Source organism: Rhinolophus sinicus, chromosome 5 (genome assembly GCF_057876585.1).
Source record: "Rhinolophus sinicus isolate RSI-liver-muscle chromosome 5, RSI-T2T, whole genome shotgun sequence".
NCBI classification, from domain to species: domain Eukaryota; kingdom Metazoa; phylum Chordata; class Mammalia; order Chiroptera; family Rhinolophidae; genus Rhinolophus; species Rhinolophus sinicus.
This window is the reverse complement of record NC_142505.1, coordinates 75,539,612-75,551,825: the sequence shown is the minus strand read 5'-3', so window position 1 is coordinate 75,551,825 and position 12,214 is coordinate 75,539,612. Positions and strand designations below refer to the sequence as shown.

The following is a 12,214-nucleotide window of genomic DNA, read 5'->3' as shown; positions in this document are numbered from 1 at the left end:
TGACCTGGTCCCTGTATAAATACCCTTCAGTAAAGCTCTCTACTTCCTAAACTTCACTCATGCATCTAGTTTCCAACTGTTATTTCAGTACCTCATTCTCAAACGTTAAAGAATTACCAGGCATTGAAAGAAAACATTTAAAGTAAAAGAGATGCCAAATACAAAGAAACTTGAAGGACACAGACAATGCAAAGAAAAGAAAACCTTTCAAAGCCATATTTTTAGTATTATCTTCAGAATGATGAAAAATATCTATGAAACAAGTGCAGGCTACTGTAAAAAAGAACATTGAGAGAACAAGAAGAATTCTTGAAAAATAAAAATAAAAAATCACAAATATAATATTCTATGAAGAATTAGATGATGAAGTCAAGGAAATATTCTAAAAGTTGAACAAACATTAAAGAGAAGAAAGAAGATAAAAATTATGGCATTGGTGACACAACTCTTATTTAATTGTATACTTTAAAGGGTTGAGATTTATGGAATATGAATTTTATTTCAATAAAGCTGCTATTAAAAAAATAATTAGAAGCTGAGTCCAGGCATTCTAACATCTTGAAAAATAGTAGTTCCAGACATTGTGAACACAAGGGAAATTATTAAATACATAAAACTAGAATTTTTTTTAGTGTACATATTGAAAGAGTCCACCAACTGACTGTTACAGTGAATGAGAAAAGACCCACAAGAAGGCAAAACGTTATGTAATTAGAAAATCCTCAGGACAAAAAAAATCTTCAGTCTTCCAGAGAAATAATTGTTGATTGCAAATAAGCAATCAAGAATATGAATGGCGTTAAACTTCTCAAGAGCAACTCCAGAATCTAGAACATGGTGGAAAAATGCATTTAAAATTCTGAAGAGAACTGATTTTGCAGAGACAGGATAGGTCCCCACCCAAAATTTGGCTCAGATTTCAGAACTGATCATGTCACCCACATACCAAGAGGTAATGAAAGGATTATTACTTATATAGTGAGGTTTTCTGGCGTGGAAAGCGACTCCCAAGCAGGCCTGAAAATGGCTTGAGAGAGTGGGGAAAAGAGACTGGATTGGGGTTTTTATGTAGTTAGAGGATGGGGCCGTGATGAATTTTCCTGTGCATGTTTTTACCACCATTGTTAAAAGATGGAGCACCAGGGCCTTTTTTACCAGTTTGCCCAAATGTGGGGCAGAAGGATAAGGGGGAGCAGTGAAGTTTTACTATGTCAAACATTGAAAGGCGGAATCTGTCTTATTAATATATTAGTCTAGAATTCTTTAGCCAGCCAAGCCATCACTCAAGTGTGAAGATAGTATAAAGAATTTTTAGACAGTTCTTTCGTGCACCTTTTCTCAGAAATGAAGGAGATACTCCAATAAAATCAGAGAGTAAATCAATAAAGAAGAAATCATGGGATCCAGGAATCAAAGGCTCTAATACAGGAAGTATGTGAAAGAATTTCTTAGGATAATGGTAAAGGGAAATCCCAAGAAGACACCTGTGCAGCATGTCTAGAGGACAACCAGTCCAAACTTGAGCAAGTGTATTGAGATGTCCAATTGCAATACTTCTTTTTAAAAAATGGAAAAAAGGAGAAAGGAAAGAAGAAGAGAAGGGAGAGGGAGGGAGGAAGAAAGGAAAGAAAAAAAGGAACTGATAGATAACCTGGTGTCCTTTAAAGTATTGAGAGGAAATTTATACTCTTGCAAGAAAGATGGGATGAAATATGATAGGTACTTAGAAAACTAATTTTAAAATTAAGTAATCAAGAAAAAAACAAAGACTTGTAGCAAAAGTGATTAATATAGCGCATAGTATATGGCTCAGCTGTAAATACATTTGAGCAGTCATAATAATAGAATTGTTGAATACATTTAAATTAGAAATTAAAGGTAGACATTAAAAGAAATAGTTAATAGAGTTAAAAGTAGTTGTCTCTAGCGAGTATGGAATTATGATGGGGAAGTATGAGACGAGATTGTAGTTTTTGTTATAAGCGTTGTAGAACTATTTGACTTTTTAAAACTGTATAGTATAATTTAATATAAATGCATTTACATTTCTAACTTGTGACATCAGAAACAACCTTCCACTGATACAGCCATGAATACTTACTCTTTTCTCTACCCAACAACCCAGATGGTGAATATGGGGCTTTCCTAATTTCTGAGCCTGGGTTGAGTTCTGGGGTTTGGTGGAAGGTGTAGATCTCCTGTGAGTGGTATTCATGGAATTTTGAGAGATGGAAGGCAAGAGAGATGAGATGTAACAACATATGGGTGGAAAGGATGAAGGCCGAGTGAGAAGAATAAAAAGGAGCAAGTACAGGGACAGGACACTCTAGGGCAGTTGGAGTAGAGGAAACGAAGATGCTCGGAGGGATAACCTACCTCTGACATCTGAGTAGGTGAAGAAGGGTGGAAGATTGGGTCAGTCAATTTAAGTGTTGCAGTGGTGTCAGGAAGAAGTGGCCAGGTAGGAAACAAATGTCAGCTTTAAGGAGGGAGTTGGAGTGGGAGAAAAAGGTGCGATGAGTTAAAGTAGGAAGGACAGTTAGTTCTCAGGTAGGTAATAGATGAGCAGAGTTAGGCATAAGACAGCTCCAAAATAGGAGATAATAGGTTTTCAAAGCAATGCTCCTCTTTCATCCCTTAACCCCACCCCACCAGTTTCTATACTATTGATCGCTCTTTTGTCATGTTGAGAGTGTTTAATAAATGCTGACTGACTATAGCAGAGTATGTTTTCTCTTTTCTTACTGAACTTTCTGATTCTTAACTTGTAGTACTAAGTTCTGTCCCTGTAATTTATTGGAAAATTCTTCATTCTAGTCCACTCTCACAAGAATGACTTTATGACCTCTAAGTCTGGGAGGTTCTTTATTCAAATATTTTGCCCGTTTTCTTAATATTGAATTTTTAGATTTCTTTATATTCTGGATTCCAGTCCATTTGCAAATGTTTTCTCTTAGTTTGTGGTTTGTCTTTTCATCTTAATCTCTTCTGAACAGAAGTTTTTAAATTTGATGAACTCCAGTTTATCATTGCTAATGTTTTATAACTCATTGTTTTAGTGTTATATCAAAGAAATCTTACTAACTCAGGGTCTCCTCTGTTTTTTCTTTCTGGATTTACATTTAGGTGTATGATCCATTTAGTGTTAATATTTTTATATGATGGAAGATATAAGCGTAAATTTTTTGTTTTGTTTTGCTTTTGTGTATGGATATCCAATTGTTCCAGCATAATTAATTTTTTTAAAAGAATATCCTTTCTCTGCTGAATTGCCTTGGTCAAAAATCAGTTGTTCATATATATATATTTCTAGGCGCTCTGTCATTTTGTTTGATCTATTTGTCTATTTTTAGGCTCATTTTTTAAAAAAATTTTTTATTGGGGAATATTGGGGAACAGTGTGTTTCTCCAGGGCCCATCAGTCCTTCAATCTAGTTGTGGAGGACGCAACTCAGCTCCAAGTCCAGTCGCCGTTTTCAGTCTTAGTTGCAGGGGATGCCGCCTATCATCCCATGTGGGAATCTAACTGGCAAATCTGTTGGTCAGAGCTCACGCTCTAACCAAGTGAGCCATTGGGCCGCCCCTTTTTAAAAAAGATTTTACAGCATGTACCTTCAGGACTTTATTGGGGAACAGTGTGGTTTTTTTTCTCAGCTCCAAGTCAAGTTGTTGTCCTTCAATCTTAGCTGTGGAGGGCGCAGCTCAGCTCCAAGTCCAGTCACCATTTTTTTCAGTCTAGTTGCGGAGGGGCACAGCCCACCATCCCATGTGGGAGTTGTACTGGCAACGTTGTTGTTAAGAGCATACACTCCAACCCACTGAGCTATCCAGCTGCCCACCGGCCACTCAGCGGCAGTTAAGCTCACGTCATTTGTCTTCAATCTAGTCATTTGTCTTCAATCTAGTTGCGGAGGGCGCAGCCCACTGGCCCATGTGGGAATCAAACCAACAACCTGGCTGCTCAGAGCTCAAGTTCCAATCAACTGAGCCATCTGGCCGCCTTCATTGTTTTTTAAATGGAATAACTAGAATCACCTTTTCTTCTCCTTAGCTAGCTAGCTTACAGTTAGTAGGTTACTTAAATATATAACTTGGATTTTTGAGTCAAGCATCACAACTAAATCAAAGTAGGGAAGGAATAAGTTATAAAATTTTGGAAAACAATGGAAAAGGATTATAATGCGTTTTCTGTACATCAAAAACAGAATTATTTTCTAAGATTGAAATTAAAATGGTATACAAATAGGATGCCTATTCATTTATATGTGGAAGTAATTTTACATTTTTAGCATACAACTGCATGTACATTTCTACAAATTTAAGTTCTTAGGATTTTGAGTCTGTGTACTATTGAAACATTTTACCCTTTTTGTTTGTTTATTCTACAGGATTAAGTTTGCAGCATATTTCTAGTTCTCTTCTGAGCAATTCAATCACAGACTCTTATACAGAATACAACAGTCTTGAAGAGAGTTTAAGTAGCTTCTCATCACCTGAACTCTTCAGAGGATCAGATTATTTAGGTGAGAAAATAATTTCAATCTTAAATTGCTTCACTATAGAAATTGTCTATTGTCCACAAATCCTCCAATGAACAATGTTCTTTTTGAGAAGGTATACTTATCTTCCTCACCAAAACCTCTTTTCACTCTTTGGCTCTGGAGTTGGCCATGTGACTTGCTTTGGCAACAGGATATCAGTGAATAAAACATATGCAAACCTTTGAAATATGCTTAAATGGTTGAGTTTATCCTCTTACACTTTTGCCATCTTGAGAAGAATATGTCCTAATCAGCTTCTGCTTCTCCCGTGGGACCCAGAATGAGACGTACAGAGCAGAATAGCCCCAGACAGAGCAGATTAGCCCAAGGCAACCTGTAGAGTGCAGAGAGCTGCCCCAGTTGATCAGCAGACCTGTAATCTGAAGTGGAGCTGCCTGAGCCAACCAGTACCATGTTTCCCCGAAAATAAGACCTAGCCGGACCATCAGCTCTAATGCATCTTTTGGAACAAAAATTAATGTAAGACCCAGTCTTATTTTAATATAATATAGGACCCGGTCTTATATAACATAAGACCAGGTCTTATATAATATAATATAAAACAGCGTGTTATATTAATTTTTGCTCCAAAAGACACATTAGAGCTGATGGTCCAGCTAGGTCTTATTTTCGGGGAAACATGGTAGACATGGGAATAAGAAATAAATGCTTTCATTTTATGCTACTGAGATTTTGGGGTTATTTATTATACAGAAAAAGCCAACTTCAGATACAAAGAAGAGGGAGAAATAAAAGAAATTGTACATTCTAAATTGTAGGACCTGCTCACCCAATGTCTAGTCCTATCCCAGCCCAACAGCTTGTTTCTCTGTTCAGTTTCCAACATATTAGCACCCAGACTTGAACCTTCCAGTTCGGAGAATGTAAGATGCTTTCTTGAGAATTCTGAGAAACCTTAAAGAATATATCTAAAGATACTGACTTAAGTAGTCCTTCGATGAAACTGACAAGAACACCCTGCAGTGAAGCCAACTATGTGACAAACCACAAGTAGGCCATAGAGATTCCAATTAGCCTTTTAGGGACCCCTCTTAAATATGAATAGAGAACCAAGGATCACCAGACTTTTGGGGAAACCTCTAACATAAAACAGAGATCAAAACAAAGCAAAATATGGGAGTGACATCAGAAAGGTGTTGGAAAAGGAAGCCCCCTTCCCTCATGGATACACCAATTCAACAGCAATGCATGCACTAATTCTATTTGTGAGAAATCTAGAAGCTAGTTGAGGGTTTCTGAACCCCAGACACGCACAAATCCATCCACATCAAAGCCAGAAGGAATATTCAAGACACCCTGTCACCATAAACCCTTTCCCCAGCACAGCACCATAGAATAGGCAGGGAATCCCCAGCTTCCAGCTTCTCTCTAGGGAGGGAAGGAAAGGACTGAACCATACATCAAACGTTCTAAATTTTCTGGGAGCCACACAAAGGACTGGATACTGTCTTGCCTGTTTCAGAGTACTGATGGAACCTGACATACACTAGAATTCTGTTGGGTACTGAGAACAAAGATTGTAGTTTGGTCTAGCATGCAAGTATTCTCTAGATCCCAGCTTCTCTCTGGGAAAGGAGAATGTTGGCCTGTGTATCCAACACTTCTGGGAGCTGCCCAAGAAAATGGCTTCTGTCTCTCATGTCTCAGAGCACTGATGGGACCTGCTATATTCTAGATACCTGGTGGCCACTAAGAACAAAGATGGTGGTTTGGACGAGTAAGAAGGTTTGAGAGGATCCCAGAATTTCTGGTTTGGCTGATTAGTGAGAGTCCTCTGTTTGAGACCAGTCCATGAAGAATGTGAGAGGTGGCTATTTTTTCTAATGTGCAGATACCAACACAGAGAATCAAAGAAAAAGAAGAAACAAGGAAACAGTCCCCCCAAAAGAAATAAGGTAAAGCTCCAGAAACTGACAATGATTAAATGGAGATATATGTACATTACCTTGCAGAGAATTCAAAATAATCATCCTAAAAATGTTCAGTGAGCTCAGGAGAACAATGCATAAAAGAAATGAGAATTTCAAGAAGGATGTAGAAAAATTTTAGAAGACTGAAAGAAAAATGTTAGAGCTAAGGAATACTAAAACTGAACTGAAAGATGCAATAAAGAGGTTCAACAGCAGACTAGGTCAAGCAGAAGAAAGAACTGGTGAATTTGAAGATAGGTCATTTGAAATTATCCAGTCCAAAAACCTCAACTAACATGAACCAAAGAAATGGGGACACATAATCAAATTGTCAAATGTCAAAGAGAGAATTTTGAAAGCAGCAATAGAAAAGTGACTTGATATGTACAAGGGAACCCCTCATTAGACTATCAATGGATTTCTCAGCAGAAACCTCACAGGACAGAAGGTAGTGTAACAAAATAGTACAGAAAGAGAAAAACTATCAACCAAGAATACTATAACCAGCAAAACTGCCCTTAAAAAATGGAGATAAAGACCTTCCCCAACAAACAAAAGCTGAAGGGGTTAATCATCACTAGATGTGCCTGACAAGAAATGCTAAAGGGAGTTCTTCAAGTTGAACAAAAGACTCCAAACAGCAACATTGTAGCATATTGAAAGCATAAAACTCCCTGGTAAATATGTAGACAAATACAGAATACTTAGTACTGTAACAGTAGTATATAAATCACTTTTAATTCTAGTATAAAAGTTAAAAGACAAAAGTATTAAAAATAACTATAAAACTATATTAATAGGTATATAATATAAAAAGACATAAATTGTAACATCAAAAACACAAAGTGTGTATGAGGAGAGAAGTTAAAATGGAGTTTTTCATTGAAGTTGTTACTAGCTTAAAATAGACTATTAAAACTATGTTTCAGATCTAAGAACTATAACCACAAAGAAAATACCTATAGAAGATACATAAAAGAAAAATAGAAAGGCATCAAAGTATATCAATATATAAAGAAAAACACTAATACACAAAGGAAGATAGCAAAAGAGGAAAGAAGGGGCAAAAAGACCACAAAAACAGACAGAAAACAATTAACAAAATGGTAATAGTAATTTCTTTCCTATCAATAATTAAATGTAAGTGGATTAAACTCCAATCAAAAGACAGTGGCTAAATAAATAAATAAAAAACAAGATCCAACTATTTGATGTCTACAGAAGACTTACTTTAGATTTAAGGACACACATATGCTGAAAGTGAAGGGATAGAAAAAGACATTCCTTGCAAATGGAGACAAAAGAGAGGAGTAATGGCTATACTTAGATAAAATCAACATAAAGTAAAAAACTATCACAAAGGCAAAGAAGGACATTATATAATGATAAACGGTTCAATTCACCAGGAACATATAACAATTATAAATAAATATGCACTCAATATCACAGTATCTAACATAAAGCAAACTCTGACATAACTGAAGGCAGAAATAGGCAGCAATACAATAATAGGAGACTTCAGTAACACCACTTTCAGTAATGGATAGTATATTTAGACAGTAAATCAACACTTCTTGATTTCAGATTTATTGCAAATTATATTTTATAGATAATAGTATGGCATTGGCATAAAGACAGACATACAGACCAGTAGGACAGAATAGAGAGCCCGGAATTAAATTCACATGTATATGGTCACCTGATCTTCAACAAGGATGCCAAGAATACACAATGAGGAAATAATAGTCTCTTCCACAAATGATGTTGGGAAACTGGATATCCACATAACAAAGAAATGAAATTGGCCCCTTAACCTTACACCATACATAAAAATCAGCTCAAAAGACTTACCAGAAACTGTAAAACTCTTAGAAGAAAGCATAGGGGAAAAACTTCATGACGTTGGTTTTGGCAATGATTTGTTGGATATGACCCCATGAGCACAGGTAACAAAAGCAAAAGTAGACAAGTGGGACTACATACAACTAAAAAGCTTTTGCACAACAAAAGAAACAATCAACAGTGAAAAGGCAACCTACAAAATGGGAGAAAATATTTGCAATCCACATAACTGATAAGGGATTAGTACCCAAAATATATAAGAAGCTCCTATAACTCAATAGGAAAAAGACAACAATAAATAACCCGATTAAAAAATGGGCAAAGTACTTGAGTAGACATTTCCCCACAGACCTACAAATGGCCAACAGGTACATAAAAAGACATTCGACATCACTAATCATCAGGGAAATGCAAATCAAAACCACAATGAGATATTGCCTCACACCTGTTAGGATGGTAATTATTAAAAAAAATTGGTAAGTGTTAGCAAGGATGTGGAGAAATGAATCCTTGTACACTTTTTATGGGAATGTAAAATAGTGCAGCTACTGTGGAAAACAGTATGGACAGTATGGAGATTCCTAGAAAACTTAAAAATAGAACTACCATATGATCCAGCAATCCCACTTTTGGGTATTTATCCAAAATAAATGCAGTCAGAATCTTGAATACATATTTGCGTTTCCATGTTCATTGGCATGTGGAAACAACCTAAGTGTCCATTGATAAATGAATCAAGAAAATTTGGTATATGGGTATAATGGAATATTTTCAGCCTGAAAAAAATAGGAGATCCTGCTATATGATAACATGCGTGCGTGAACCTTGAGGAAATTATGCTAAAGTGAAAAAAACCAGTGACAGAAAGACAAATACTGTATGATTCCCCTTATATGAGATACCTAAAATAGTCAAATTCATAGAAGTAGAGAGTAGAATGTTGGTTTCCAGGGCCTAGGAAAATGGAGAGTTGCTATTCGACTTGTATAGTTTCAGTTATGCAAGATGAATATGTTCTAAAGATCTGCTGTACAACATTGGGTCTATAGTTAATAATACTGTACTGGACATTTACAAATTTAAGAGGGTAGCTCTCACGTTAAGTGTTCCTATCACAATAAAATAAAAATAAAAGGAACCAAGCAGAAACAGAAACATAAGGAGAGGAATATTGAAAAAAGAAAGTCTTCACTGAGATAAGAAAATATAGATTGCATCCATCAAATAGGAATAAGCTGCTATAGAAAAAGAATATTCAGCAAACAATTAAATGCAATAGTGGAATTGAAAACTCTGTAGAAACATTAGAAGATAAGGCTGAGGAGATTTCCCGGGGAAAAAGAGTCAGGAGGGAAAAAAAAAGAAAAAAAAAGATTGCAATCTGGAGAAGAAAAGTTGGAAAAGCAGTATATGAAATCCAATATGAAATAACAGGAGTTCCAGAAAAAGATAGTGAAACAGAGGGAAGAATATTATTAAAAGTATAATTCAAGAACATTTTCTATAGCTAAAAAATAAGATTTCTGAGTTAAAAGAGCCACCAGGTGCCTAGTACAATACGTGAAAAGCAACAAGATAGAGCATTGTGAAACTTCAGAAAACTAGACAATGGAATAAATAGAATAGACTTATACAATTTCATAGAGTTGGGATTAAATCGATGAAAAATACGGAGAAAACGAAAACAAAAGACTTATTGACTCTAGGAAAACCCAAAGGTGGTCATGGTATGCCACAAGAGTAAATAGCATTTTTATAGCAATTTATCATAATAATGTCTACATTGAATATTGATCTAAATTAATATGTGATATAATAGTTTGAGGACAATGGGAAATGTGGGAAAGGTAGGAGCAAGGGGATATAAGAGAGACTAGCCTCATTCTTCCATAGTGGGAAGTCAATGGAAAGCTTAAAACTGGCATCAAGTAATAGTATGTTATTTAATGACATAATTAACGGGACATAGGTAAAACTTATATATAACATATAAGAGGCAGCTCCCATGTATGCTGTCTGTCCCTTAGATCAATAATCATGGGCAAAAGTGTATGAAAGAAAGTAGATTAGAGCAGAAGAATAGGCCAAAGTTTATTTACTATCCTGATGCCATCAAGGCTTGTCTTTTTTCTCTGTCTCACCCCAAACCTTCTTCAATTACCATGGCTGGGTTTGGGCAGGGGACCTAAGTTGAAGGCTGTAAAGGTAACCTGCCACTATGTGCTGTTCAATTTTGTGCCATTTCCCCCTGCTGTTTTAGATTGGGAGTGTCCCAAGTTGGAAGGACACCTGCAACGTAAGAATTCCACTCTTCTGGATACCAGCAAGGCAGTAGCAATAGAGAAGGCACCACAGTTTTCAAACCTTTCTTCAATTTTAGGTGAGTTTTCACGTGTTTTTTTCTCATATTACAGGGAAAACCCTCATCACTTCATTAAGGTGATGTTTGCTGGCTTCTCCACTGTAATGTTACTAGTTTCTCTTTATAGTTAATAAATATCTAGAAAAAGGTAATTCGAAATTCAGTAAATCCAGTGTCTCCTTAAACTTTCATTCACTGGTATTACCAGTCATCAGAGGAACTTGACTTCGACAGTTATTGCTGTGGTGTTCATCTAATGGTGATTTCTACTTCATTCTTTCCTGTTACACTTATTAATCGGTATTCTACTATGTAAGAACTCTTTTCTGCCATTTTTTCAATTATTTATATCAGTATGGACTTATGTGTATTTATTTTGTTTTATGGGTTAAAATCCAATACTTTCATTATTTATTTACTTATGTATTTAATTCTAGTATACATAGAAGCAAGTTTTATAATTGTTAACCCAGACCCCTGTGAGAAACATATTTACTAAATAGATTAAAGCAATTTTGTCTTTAGCATTACAATATCCAATCAAAATACTGTTTTCCAAAGTTACGTAGCTTAGTTCTTTTCTTCCCCTCTCCTTTCAGTGCAGTTGTTATTCACTTGTAATATAGTTAGATTCATTTGTTAGTGTTGGATTCAATTAGTGTTAGTTTTGGTTCCCCATCCTGTTTTGTTTTGTTGATTTATTTGGGGAGAGGGGGCTATATGAAGGTATGTGAAACATTATTATGGTTCTAAGAGACATAGCTATACAAAAAAATATTCTCAGTAAAGTATAGCTTCCTCTTTCTTCCTGTCTGGATGGCAGTATTTCTAACAGTATTTGAAGACCTTATCTTCTGTGTTATGTTTAGTTTGGCAACTTTGCTGACATATTAATAAATTATCCAAAGAAACAATCTGTCTCTGTAATGAGTGTATTCGTGAGGCTTTTTGTCTACTTCAAATTACAAAAAAAATACCTATCTCAAACTATATTAAGTTAAAAAGGGAATTTATTACCACATGTACCTGAAAAATCCAGCGGTAAAATCAGGTACAGATACAACTTGATTGAGGGTTTCAAATTATGTCAATAGGATCCAATTCCTTTCCATCTCTCAGTTCAGGATCCCTCTGTGTGAGTTACACTCTTGGCCAAGCTCTCTTTATATAGCAACCCTTTTCAGCTTCAGGCTTATCTACTCACAGCCTCACATCCATTGAACTAAGTGTTTCTCTTTCCTAATGATTTGAACAGAAGTCCTGGGCCTTACATATTCGCTTAAATTAGTTCATATGCCTATCCCTGAACACTCCCTTTGGCCAGGGTGATACAGGGCTCTTACTGCATTGAGTCACAGGCCATGTCTGGACCATCAAAAGAAAAAGCAGGAAACTGTTATCAGCAAAAGCAGAGTAGATGCTGGATAAGTATCCAGTGTAGTCCTTTATGTTTTGGGAGCCTCCCTTTCAGGGAAATGGTTTGCAATGATTGGGAAGCACCATTCACTTCACTTTCATTTAACTTGAGATTTTAAAAT

At 35.9% G+C, this 12,214-nt stretch overlaps 1 protein-coding gene across 1 annotated transcript in view; it reads left to right on the top strand.

Annotated features, from left to right (window-relative positions):
• Window positions 1-12,214, top strand: part of MEIKIN (meiotic kinetochore factor) — an 80,346-nt gene that overhangs the window by 11,532 nt on the left and 56,600 nt on the right. The window contains exons 5-6 of the mRNA XM_074314104.2: window positions 4,389-4,523; window positions 10,575-10,694. Coding sequence (XP_074170205.2) covers window positions 4,389-4,523; window positions 10,575-10,694 — 255 coding nt within the window. The remainder of the gene's footprint in view (window positions 1-4,388; window positions 4,524-10,574; window positions 10,695-12,214) is intronic.